The 13,326-nt window shown below is 42.7% G+C and overlaps 1 protein-coding gene across 6 annotated transcripts in view; it reads right to left on the bottom strand.

Moving 5' to 3' along the window:
- Positions 1–6,418: 6,418 nt before the first annotated feature.
- PPP2R2A (protein phosphatase 2 regulatory subunit Balpha) overlaps positions 6,419–13,326 on the bottom strand; it is a 103,695-nt gene continuing 96,787 nt past the window's right edge. For all 6 annotated transcript variants that reach the window (XM_084803944.1, XM_084803945.1, XM_084803949.1 and 3 more), the window contains 2 exons: positions 12,046–12,137; positions 6,419–7,436 (listed from right to left, as the gene is read on the bottom strand). In XM_084803944.1, the coding sequence (XP_084660070.1) occupies positions 7,157–7,436; positions 12,046–12,137 (372 nt within the window). In that variant the 3' untranslated portion in view covers positions 6,419–7,156. The remainder of the gene's footprint in view (positions 7,437–12,045; positions 12,138–13,326) is intronic.

Here is a 13,326-nt window from a genome sequence, read left to right on the forward strand (position 1 = left end):
GAGGCGAGGAGGAGGAGAACAACAACACTCGGCGAGTGTGGGTGTGTATGCGCGAGCGCGGCGGCCCCGCCTCCTCGAGCCACTGCGCAGCCGCGCCCCCCCCCCCCGCGCAGGCGCCGCCCCTTCACCCCGTTTCAGCCTTTCCTCCCTGACGCTTCTCACGTACGCGTCTCGGACGAGAGAGAGAAGGGGGCGGGGCGTGCGGTCGCCTGAGGAGCAGAACGCGCAGGACTGTCTCCCTCCCGGGTGGGGGGGGGGCGCGCTGCGCTGCGCACGCGCGCCGCCGAGCGGCCCAACGCTCTCACTGCGCACGCGCCGGAGGCTGGCCGCGCGTCTAACGGAGAGAAGACGGGGTTTGGAATGAAGCGCAGCTGCCCATAGGGCGCCGCTGAACGAAGAGCCGCGATCCTACGCATGTTCGGGCAGAGGAAAGTCCTACAACTCCCAGCGTGCCCCAGCCAGCATGGCTGGCTGGGGCACGCTGGGAGTTGTAGGACTTTCCTCTGTCTGAACATGCGTAGGCTTGCACCCTTGGTGTTGCTAAATAGAAAAGGGAGCTGCTACAAAAGGGAGCAATAAAATAGAATCCCTCCCATTTTTGCAATGTTTTTAAAAACTGTCCTGCAAGGCCTGCGGCAAATACAGTCTATAATCGTATCCCGCGGGTAGGTGTGGCACTGCGGCTTAAGCTAGCCCTGCAGTGTCGCCTGGCGTCGTTGTCGTTATTATATTTATTTATAAAGGTAAAGGTGTCCCCAACCAGTCATGTCCGACTCTAGGGTGCGGTGCTCATCTCCGTTTCTAAGCCGAAGAGCCAGCGCTGTCCGAAGACGCTTCCGTGGTCGTGTGGCCGGCGTGACTGAAAACCGAGGTGCACGGAAAGCTGTCACCTTTCCCGCTGAGGCGCTACCTAATCTACTTGCAATTTCTTGCTTTCGAACTGCTAGGTTGGCAGGAGCTGGGACTGAAGACGGGAGCTCACTCTGCCACGCAGCACTCGGGTCTCGAACTGCTGTCCTGCCGACCTTCCGGTCTGCAGTTCAGCGTCTTAACCACTAAGCCACCGTGGCCCCATATTTATTTATACCCCACCTTTTTCCCACTGTTGCGCTTTAAATTTTCTAGAAACATAAATGGTTGTGAACCACCCAGAGAGCTTCAGCTGTTGGGCGGTATAGAAATGAAACAAATGCAAATTAAAACATGTACAATTAAAACATAGGAAAATATACAAAAGTTAAAATATAAATTAAGCAACAATATAATTAAAATTAGATTAAAACAGTAAAACAGCATTTTAGCAGCTTACCCCCAGGTTCCAACTACGTCCCAAAGGCCTGCTGGAACAAGAATGTTTTAAGTCTGCCTCCAGAAAGACATCAAGGACCCTGGGAAGGGTGTTCCACAGCTGTGGGGCAGCCACGGAGATGGCCTTGTCCCGGGTTCCCACCAAATGTGCCAGTGACAGTGCTGCGACTGAGAGAAGGGCCTCCCCAGAAGATCTCAGAACATGGGCAGGTTCATAAGGGAGGATATGATCTTAGGCCTTAATAGTGCAGGTTGAAGATGAGGCTGAGGCTGTTTTGGATTCCCAGCCAAAATCCCAGCCCCACCCCTTCTAATAATCCCTCATGTTGCTGCAAAAGTAATCCTGCTTAACTTGTCATGTCAGACCCCTCCCAGCCCAGATCAAGCTCGCTATAATACGCAGAAACTTTCTGCTCCAAAGTCACGCAGGCAAATGTGTTGTGCATTAAATTTTCTAGGAACATAAATGGTTGTGAACTACCCAGAGAGCTTCAGCTATTGGGTGGTATAGAAATGAAACAAATACAAATAAGAATTGTATTTGTAAAATACAGCATAAGATCTGAGTGAGAAAGAACACAAACTCTTCTTGTTGCAATGTGTTGTTTCTGTGTAGATATACTGCTGTCCAACCACAGTTCTGCAACAATCCTGGATTTTCTCCACTGTTTTCTATAGGTAGGTGTAGGATGCTTCCAGATGAGGTTTTTATTGTGCGATCGCCCTGCCTCATTCGTGGAATTTTACAGGGGGTCCATATGAAGGCATATTCCATTTGTAAGTCTCTCCTGCTTTACAGCATCGTCTGTCTATTTTCTTACCACAGAAAATTCATTCAGGAGAAAACAGAATAGTTGCACAGTGTCTTTTGATTCATAGTATTAGGAGCTGTCTGAAGCATTCCTCCACCCCTGGGGGGGAAATAGGAACAGTATATAAAGAACTTGTCTTTAGTTGCACATGACAATCTTGTGATCTTGTCCTAATGTCTTGTGATTAACCCAACCTTTTTAAATGGCACTCCCAGGAGACTGTTTCTGGCATAATCACCACATACAAAGGAGTAAGAAAGCAGATGGCTGAGCATGAACAGAGTGTGTTTGTCCTAATGTCACTGTAATCCTAGATGAGAGGAAGATTACAGAGTTTTGAAGTCCTTTAGCATCTCTTTCTGGAAATGAATTAAGCACTCTTTTTCCCACTCTCTACACCCACACACTTTGTGTCATTTTACAAGCAGTGAGTTAAGAAATCAAGAATCATCTGACCATAGTTACCCACTTAGGATGAAACCAGCTTCAGAACAAGGCAGGATATCAAACCAGTCTGAAGTTGATTTACTATCCTGGCTTCTTCTGAAGTAGTAACCATAGTTTCTCAGTTCTGTCAAAATGGGAAACTATGGTTAATCAGAGGCTTCCTAGTTCACTTGCTCACACCACAAAGTCAAGTGAAAAGGGACTGAGTGTGAAGACAAAAAGCTAGTTTCTCTGAACTTATGAAGCCAATATAAAGATCTTCCAAACAAGACCACAGACTAAAATGTATAGGAATTATAATGGTTGTTAAATTGTTTGGATATTGATTATATTCACAAGTAAGAATGTTTTCCCTTAAAAATATTACATAAAACATGTTGGACATAAAGAACTATCCATACAATGTTTTGTGTTGGATTTTAATAGCTTTTTCAGTCTCTCCTAATCAGTGTAAAGTCCGCCCCACCCATCTCTTTTTTTACGGACTTGCTTTTCTGTTTTTATACAGCATGTCATGCATATTAGGTGCTTTAAGAAAGAATAATGTTGCTCCCATGTGGTTAAATAAGTACCTCTCCCTTTAAACCCTGCCTCAAAACCCCACAAATATCAGTTTCCTCCAGTGGAATGTAGGTGCCTGGAGAGAATGGGAAGTAGGTGGTAAAAGTGAGAGGTAATAAATGGCTTTGAATCATAATTTGGATGTATTCTTTCTTTCTGAATTACTATATGAACACACTGAGTTTCTCTAAAGCTGTTGGAATGCATTGGTTCATTCTCAAAGGCCATGGGAACACATTGCATTCCAGTGGCCCTTTGGAAACTTGTTCCTTCCTTCCTAAGGGTTATGAGAACATAGATTTTTCCAAGTAAACACTGGGATGCATTCCCATGGTAAGTCAGATGGAACTAAAGCATTCCAGCGGCCATCCAGAGAATGTTTTGCCCATTCCAGGAGGGGGAGGGGTGTGATACTAGGAATCACTTTCAGATGCCACTTCCTCATACACCTGTGTGTGAATAAGGAACCAGGAATCATGAACCAACACAAAAGTTCTAGGCTGGCTCCAGTTTCAGCTGTGAGATCAGAAGCTCATCTCTATCTTAGATTCACAGTTTGGCATTATGTTGGAACCTTTCATAAACTATGGTTTGAAGCTTCTACTAACCATAGTTAAAGCTAACCAGTTTGTCCAGGTTCCAGTTTTATGACAAGCTGAGGTTAGACTAAAATGGAAGCAATAGCTTCCAAATTCCTCCTCTCAGCTGCACCAAGCCCCCCCCCCACATTTATTGCATTTATATCCCACCTTTTTTCCTCTTGCAAGGCGGCTTACATTATCCTGTCCATTTTATCCTCACAACAACCCTGTGAGGTAGGTTGAGCCGAGAGTCTCTGAGTGGCCCAAAGTCACCCAGTGAGCTTCCATGGAAGAGCGGGGACTAGAACCTGGATCTCCTGGCTCCCAGTCCAACACTCTCACCACTACATCATGCTGGCTGTGGTGCGTAATATTAAACCATAGCTTAGCTTTAGGTACAAAATGCAACCCATAGAAGACAGCTTCAAATATTAATTCATTTGTAAAAGCAGGATGTGCTAGAAATAATGACTTTAAATGCATTCCTTTCTCAACCTCACTGAAGGCCACTCATTTGACAAGGAGATTCAGGCTGAAATATTTTCTTACCTCTAAATCAGTGCCACCTTAAAAGGTTCCGATTTAGTTAACATAACTACGAGGCGGGATTTCTGCTCTTCCTTTAAAACCAGGAATGGCAGTAGTAGTGTTCCTTATGCTTTGTTCAGTACAGATATTCCCAGGTTACAGGATTTTCTCCTCTGTTTTTAATCACAGATAATAAAAGATGGACTTTACTTAGGGGAGTCTGAGGCACAGGAGTCTGAGGATCCTAAATTGGCAGTAGGGCCAAGACTAATGTAAGACAGGGGTTCAGTTTATCCAGACTGATAAGCCAGTATTTCTGTTACAGGGATACTGCATTTCCCCAGCACATTCTGAGAGTGGTGCAATGCTAATTGTCTCCCAGCTAGCATGTCCCTTTTTTAGTGCTGTGTGGAATATGGTGGTATGGCACAGGCACCTACTGCGATAGTGGTGAAGGCATCACTCCCACCTCCCTTCAAGTTCAGACCCTTTGAATGTCACCAGTGGCTGTGTGCCCATTCTCCGCTCCTCACCCTCCCCGATTTTAAGTCTTTATTAAGTTTGCATGTGCGCGCTGGATTTGCAGTTCCCGAAGCAAGCACATTATCCAGCCTCGTTTATGCGCATGCATGTTCACACACCCACACTAAAAGTGGGATTCCAGCCCAAGTAGCAACAGCAAACAGAAGTTTGTGCCAGTGCAGTGAAAGTTGCTTCTGTGCCCTGGTAAGCCAAGCAAAATTCCACTCTGAGCCCTTGCTGCTAGGGTGGGGCAGGCAGGGAGGAGAGAGACAGTCATCGAGTTGTTCAGGCTTTGCCTTGAAAACTCACAATAGGGTCAAGGAAGTAGTTACAGTTCCCTTCCCCCTCCCCCAAGGAGGATATCCTATATCCATTCTTGAAAAGCAGTGATGTAGATTCCAGTGCTTGCACTTTGGAACTTATATCATACCTCACTCGTCCAAAAAAAGAAAAAGAAACAAAAAGTAGAAAGCCTTCTGTATCAGGATGTTTCCCCGTCAAGATTCAGTTTGTTATTTTTTTTTAAATGCTTCTGATTTGTGAAACACCAAGAGATACACACTAAAACCACAACATGAAAATTAGCCCCAAAAATTCATTGGTGCAGACAGTGGAAACATCCACATCATCTAAACCAGGGGTGAGCAAACCCACGGCCCGAAACAGACTCCAATTTAAAATGCGCCAGTAAATAAGGGTTTAGCATTTCTAAAGGAGGTCTGGCGAGTCTCTGTGTCTTGAACCATGTGGGGGTACCACTTCAGAGAGGTAATCCTGAGGTCTGGATCCCCAGCAGCAACCATGCTGCTTGCATAACGTTTGGAAGTGTGTTGAAATGGAAAAATACATGGGATGAACATAAAGGCAGTGCAGAATCATTTACACCTTGGATTTTGAATGGTGTCCAGACAACTACCACTATATTGACTTGTCGACTCAAAGCATTTTCTGATCACCATGACTTTTCAAGTTTATCTTTAATGGCAAGAATTTTGAAAAGCCAAATGAAAAAAGGAACACTCATAAGGTAAAACTACATTTTCAATCAAGTTACCGGTAGCAACAAAAATACAGAAAATATAGGGGTACTCAAGAATGCAGTGTAATTTATCTATTTAAATCACTTTATATTAAATTCTGTACGACGTACTGTTTTAAAACAAGATTTTTTAATGACATTATTTTAAAAAGAAAGAAAAAAGAAAGCACTGTTGTGAGAGTCTGAATCCTAAAGGCATTCAATGAAATTAGGACAAGGGGGTTAACATAGGAAAAAGGTTAGTCCCATAAACCCTTGTGTTCTACAAAATTTACATCCCCCCCCCAAAAAAAAATTCGGACATAAAGTTCTGTTAACAGAGAGAAGGCAGGAAGAAGGCAGGCTTACTAATATGAAAAGAATTACTGTTCAATATTATCGCAGAATCCAAAAGCATCCTGAAGAACTTTTTAATGGAAACTACTGATAAATACTAAAGTGGCATTTTAACATTTTCATGTAGGAATCATTAAAAAAATCTCCCTTCTCCTTTTCCTCATGAAAAATAATACTGGTTAAAATCAATACCAAAACATTTTATCATCATGCATCTAACTTGTTTTTATAAAGAAATTCATATATAAAGAGGTAGATTAAAAAGGAAAAAAAACAGATTCACCATTCTTTGACACTTTTATTCAGTAGATTTTTTCCCCTTAGGTTTTTGTTTTTTTTTAATGCCAGACATGGCAAGGAGTGATTACAGTCAATGGTTTATTAAAACATTTTGTTCTTTGCAACAGAGACCCCCCTTGACCACTGACCCATTTCATGTGCTTTTCATTTTTTCTCTCTCTCTATACACCACCACCACAGGGCTGGGGGAGAAAGGGTTTTAAAAGGGAAAAGGAGTCCAGGAGGCATAGGAGGAATGCTACAAGCCACAGCAAGAATGAGCTGTTATTTAATAATAAAAAAGGGCCACAAATAATACAGTAATGAGGTTACACAATTAAATCCCACAGCATGACTTGAAGGCTTTTCCCTGTGGCGGATGTCATCACAATGGAAGGCATAAAAAACTGGAGGAACCAAATGCTGATAACAGTCCAACCTCTAGTCCATTAGGCAAGATGGTGCAAGTAGTCGTTACATTAAAAAGTGCCCTACCTTCACCTAAATGGGTAGCAGACATGGAGAACTTCCCAGCAGACAGAGAGGCCATCCATGCAGCTATCTAGAAGAGTGTGTTGTCAATATGGCACATTTTTGAACACTGGGAAAAGTGCACCACAATGGACTTCTCTCTCTTTGCTCTCCTGCTCTGTTTTCTCCCCTCTATTGTTTACGGGTACAAATGCTAGGTTCATCTATCTGAACTATGCAGGAAGTGGACTCCTCTGCTAGGAATACTAGCCCTAATTTACTTTGTCTTGAAATATATACAAGTTGTTTGTAGTGGCTACGGCAATGATATTTTCCTTGGGATGCCAGGCTGTGTGGAGGATCTTCTTGTTGAAGTCTAGGCTGTCGACACTAATTTCATCCTTCTTTCGTTTGCCACTCGCGCAGACTTTGCGGGGTTTCAAAACCGTGCGGGGCTTATTGTTTTCCCGAGATGCTTCTAAAGTGATATCCCGTTTTGTGTTCCTATCAAACATTCTGAAGAAGTTGTTGTAGGAGCCAGTCATGACAACACTAAAAGTGGAGAAGAGAAAATACATTCAGAGTTTCCATTGCTTTCCTTGAACTTCATTTTATTCAGCTGGCTGGCTATTTTATTTTTATTTTATTTATATAGTAGAAAAAGTCTATATAAATTACAGTAGTGTGTGACAACTTCAGTTTTCCAAAGAGACACACACATTCAATATTTAAACGGTTTAATGATAAAACTAAATGATAAATTTTTAATGATGTGAGTGTGATTATTTGTATGTGATTATTATTTTTGTTGCAAACATATAATAGTGGTCTGGTTCACAATGATGTTAAACCATGGTGTGGTTCATTGAAATCTGACTTGCCAGTGACCTGGTTTGCACATAACGGCAACCCATGGCTCAAACAAGCCATGGGTTGTCATGCATGAACAGGAGAGAGTGAGCATGCTCCCTTCCAAGCACCCGCCACATCCACTTTTACTCATGGGTTAATCCATGGTTAGTTGTTGGGGTAACCACTGAAATGTTTAGCTTCTCAACAACTCTTAGGTCTGGGTTCACTTGTCATGCTCAAGAATGTACAAACGAACCCATCATAGGTTGTTGATTAAAAGTGGAAGTGGCTGGCATGCTGCAAACAGCATGCCTGCTCTCTCCTGCTCTTCCCCAATAGCTCATGGTATAGTTAAAACATAGTGCAGGGTTCGCACATAACAAAAACCCACTATTCAACAACAACCCATCCTCCGGATTAGCGTTATGTGCAAACCAGGCCACTGTGTCTGAACCCATCCCTGCAAACAAACCATGGTTTGTTAACCAGCTACAAACCACAAATGGAAGCCATGGATCGCTTATGTAGTCTGGCTTGTTTAAAACATGACTTGACATGATATCGGAACCCAGAACTGTGGCTTACCCCTGGCTTGTTTGCACTTCTGTCTACCCGGAAACAGAGGTGCCCAGCAAAAGCAGCCTGAAAATGAAACGGCTCTGAGGGCTGGCAAAATGGGCGACAGAGAAACAAACCAGAAACAGGGAAAACAAGCCATGGTTTGTTTGCTCATCTGCAAGACAACTCCATGGCTAAAGCAACAAACCATGACTAACATAAGCCATGCCTTGTTATTTTTAAGCGCAGCCAGTGGCCCGGTTCGCATAATGCTAATCCAGGCTTTGTGCCCTACCCAGAATTTGTCTGACAGATGATCGAACAAACTGTGGTTTGTTTTTCAATTCTTGAAAAATTGTTTGTTTCCATCCTCCTTTGTCTGTTCCCTCCCTGTATCCCAAGTTATTCTGCAGTGATGTAGCACTGGCACATAGAGCAGCTGTTTTCTTTGTTTTTTGTTTTACCATTCTTGCCCACTGCCTCTGTAGCCCATCAAAACAACCCATGAACAACCCACTGGGTTCTGGGTTCACACCTAACAACAACCCATGGTTTAAACAACCTAGAGTTTACAACCCAGTGTCTCCTTCTGGCTTGTTTGTGGTTAAACCACAGTTTGTTAGCATAGCCGCATACATACATCATGACAACTCAGGATTCAACAATGATACTATGGTTAGTATTGTGTGTGTGGGGAGGGAGGGGGTTAAGAATTGCATTTTGGAAAAGGAATTTCCCATTTCAGCTATATAGAATGGAAATTAGAATAAACATATACAGAAATTTAAATTAATAGGAATTGGGATCACTACTTTAAGGGCCCTTCCACTATTAAACAGTTTTCTAGTTGCTGTCAACCTTAACATTGCTTGCCTTCAAAAGGATTGTCAGGGCTCCTTTATCAGACCTCACAGTCAGTGAATTCAGTTCAGTCAAAGGAGCCTAGCAACATGCAGCCACCATTCCATTCCTACCCAGGGATGGGTATTTTATTTAAGGGTGTTTTAGCACCCTGCACTTATATGAGAAAATGGGAAGAGAGTGGATATTTCATTTTTTCCCATTTATAATTTGGCTCCCAGTAGTTGTCTTCAATGCAGCTTATACAAATTAAGTTCATACAGAGTTACAATAAAACTAATAATAAATAAAACTAATCAAAAAGATGTTGCTGTAACGAGTTCTCTCATGGAACTGAAATTCTATAGAGAAGGCTGAGAATTGTGCTAGAGGCCCACAATGTTTAAATTTATGTGTGACACTTTTATCAAGGAGCTCAGGGCAGCATACATGGGACAGTATCCAAGTCTGCCTGCATGCCAGCAGGACCCACCACTAGCACAGTTACAAAAGCAACCAGAAATGACCAGAAATTCTTGTTCCCAGAATGGGGCAGGTCAGCAGAGTTTGCAGAAGGAAACTCCACCAACCTGTCCTGATCCAGAAACAAGTGTTGATTGCTTGGTTCCAGGGTTGTTTTTCTGAACCACTAGCTTTCTACTATGCAAGCAGTGGGTCCCACTTGCACAACAAATTGAGCAGGACCTCAGCGACAGTATTGGGATACTGCCCTTGGTTTCTCTCCTTTTCACCTTAACATCTCTGAGCTAGGTTAGCCTGTGAGATGATGACTGATCCAAGGTTATCCAGCAAGCTTCAAGGCCAAGTGGGTCTCCCCAAGTCCCAAACTCTAACCATTACACTCACTAGCTCCCAGAGGCATCCTATTCCCACAGCTCACTGACTTCCATGCACTGCATGTGATTTTGTTTCCAGGAAGCAAGTTTTCTCATTCTGGGAACAGTGAGAAGCCCTCTAATTACAACAGTTGCAGCTATTAAAAATAATTATGAGATTTGACATTGCTGCGCGTCTCAGGTATGCTGCCATCAATGTCTCAAGGTCACTTTCACACCAAGAGATGGAACAGGGTCGTATCACTCCTGTGCTCTACACAGAACTTGTCAAACTACGTAGAATGGAACAGACGTTGCCAGTTCAGGCATCACAATAATAAAGCAGGTTTGTTGTTGGCTTATGACTCTGGCTTGTTTGGGGAGAGATAAGCCAGAATCGCTGGTCTGGATGTCACAATAAACAGACCATGGATAGACGGCCCACAGTTTGTTTAGCCATTCCTGGTTGCAGGAGGTACCAAGCAGAAGCGATCAGACAGCGTGCCTGTGCACACTGCTAGATCCCGCTAAGCCAGGATTCTCTGGACATCTGAACTGGCCCAGTTCAAGATGAGATTCTTTGGACATGGGGGACCACTTCAAACACAGAGAAATAACATTCTGTATAGTGCTTCCTGGACTGTACCACTTCAAGGTATGCATATGGATATCTTGAAGTAGAAATGGTATGCATGTGGAAAGTCTCATGTTCAAATGCTCCCCCACAGAAAAAAACAAACTCCATGTGTGGAAAGATGGTATATTGATAAAGGATTTTACACTCTTCCTGACATGCCACATTTTCTACGTATGGGCAGGAGGTTTTCACTTTTTAAAAAGGGAAGCAATCCAAAATACAACCCCCACTTGCATTCTGAAATGATTGCAAGGAAAAATTGCTGAGGAAGGATTGCACCACCACCAATTCTTATATATAAGCAATTAAAAAATAAAGTATTGGCCTCTAGTAATTGCATTCACAAGGATAGGCTATATGAGGCAAGTTTAACGGGAGGAAGGGACAAGAACTGGAATAAAGAGGGATGGACCAACTTTGGCTGTAAAGATCCCATGGCGTGACAATGTTTAAAGGATCATGATGTGCTCATTAGCTTTTAATAGCTCACTGGTTATCCTGTTAGCTGCCTCGAGACTCATTTGATTGAGAGTTGGGGTATGAATCTTAAAAATCAATAAACGGAACATATGGTTTCCATGCAGAGGGTCCTGGGCTCAAATCCCTGACGTCTCCACTTCAAAAGATCAGGTAGCAGATGATGGAAAAGACCCAGACAGCTCATAGCAGGCAGAACAGACAATAATGGATGGATGAACAAATAATCTGATGTGGTATTAAGGGCATGCATTTGCGTATGGATCTCTTTGTGGTGGGGGAAGATCAAAATTGCTAATTTATTTATTAAAGTTTTATTTATTAAATTTCTTAATTGCCCATCTGGCTGGTCACCCGGCCACTCTGGGCGATGAACAGCAGTACGAACCGTCTAAAAAAGTAAAATTAAACATTAAAACATTTTCTAAAAATACCCCACCCCACCCCAAATGCCTGCCTGAACAACCAAGTTTTCAATGCATGGCAGAAGCTCATTAAGGAGGGGGCATGGCAGAGTTCCCTAGGGAGGGAGTTCCACAGGGTGGAACTAATATAGCTCAGCTGGAATCTACAAAGCATCATGTGTCCTAAGACAAATTTGGGGATGACCCCCTGCCCACAACAACATGACAGAATGTGAATATAGTAAAGAGTAAAAAAAAAGAGTTTTGTGGTTCCTTAAGAACTAACAAATTTATCGGACTAGTGTTCGCTTCATCAGATATATCACTGAATGAGCCAAAGTGACAAGTCAACAAGGAGTTCTCTTGCACCTCAATATACCTATTTTTATCCTCCCCAAATCTTCCTCCACACATGTAGTTTAAGGTTAACATGTAGTGCTGACAGACAAAAGCTTTCCATGCAAGTATGCCTCCCAAATCACTTAACCAAAGAAGAAGCCCTTCAACCAGCAGCCAGAATTCTCAAGTGCACAGAGAGAGAGAAAAGTAGGACTTGCCTGTCAGATCCATTCCAGCAGCACTCAAATTTGTCAAAAATGCAGTCGTTTTCATAGAGTGAACAAAGTTTACTTCTGAGGTATTCATGTACCTGGAAGGGGAACACATATTAGTTAGGAGGGGAGGGGGAGTAAAACAGGATGAATTAGATTTTTTAAAAGGTAAGTATTATGAAACTATTTTGGCTCCCTTCTCTGCTGTCCTGCTAGCAGGCAAAAATATTTTTATTCAGGCAGGCCTTTGGTATGTAAGCTCGTCTGCTGGGTTGTGTGTGGTTTTTATTCTTTTACTGCTTTTGTTAAAATTGTTTTAATGTATTTGTATTATTGTTTGAATCAAGTTTTTTTGTAAATAGTTCCTATAATTGTAAGCTGCCTTGATTGTCATTTTCTTGGTTCAAGTCAAATAAATAACATGTTGAGTTGTCTTTTCTAGGGAAATGCTATGGATAACTAAATACATTTAGTTGAGGCATTTATATTTTTGTTGTTCACGCTTCCTTGTGAACTACTCTGCATGTAACATATACACAGAAGTAGTATATAAATAAAGTAACCATGACTATAAAGCACCAGATAATCTGTTCCACAGGGAAGGAGGGGGAATCCTTCTTGAATCCCACATACAGAGATCAATCAGCTTTCGAGTACACAAAGTGAGTCATTTGTCATGGGAGCCAGTGTGATGTAGTGGTTAGACTGGTGACCCTGGGCTATGGGAAACCTAGGTTCAAATCCCCGACGAGCCATCAAACTCATCAGATGTCCTTAGGCATGTCACTATTTCTCAAGCCTATCTTCAATACAGGTTTGTTGTAAGGACTAAACGGGATGAAGCTCAGATATGCCACTCGGAAACTCCTTCTGTTTCAAAAGGTTTCATATGCAGCATGTGGGGCAGGGCAGGAGAGCTGCTGTTCAAGAAATACATGTCCAAAGCTCCCTTAGGCACACACAACTAGTTGCTATTTCCAGTGTCTTCAAGCTTAAAGAGATTTTACACTGAAGAGCCCCACTGGATCAGACCAACATTCAATCTCTTTCAGCATCCTGTTTCCCCACAGTAGTCAATCAGATGCCTCCAGGAAGCCTACAAGCAGGACATGAAGGCAATACGCTTTCCAGCAACTGGCACTTGAGGATGCATATAGCTATCATGGAACCAGTAGCCTTTGATAGGTTTATCTTCCATCGGTTTGACAAATCCCCCTTTAAAGCCACCTCAGCTAGTGGCTATTGCCACATCTTATGGCAGCAAGTAACTCTTATTTTATGATAAAT

The sequence above is a fragment of the Heloderma suspectum genome, chromosome 6 (genome assembly GCF_057233095.1).
Source record: "Heloderma suspectum isolate Gila_16-S chromosome 6, 16-S_ref, whole genome shotgun sequence".
Taxonomy (NCBI): Eukaryota; Metazoa; Chordata; class Lepidosauria; order Squamata; family Helodermatidae; genus Heloderma; species Heloderma suspectum.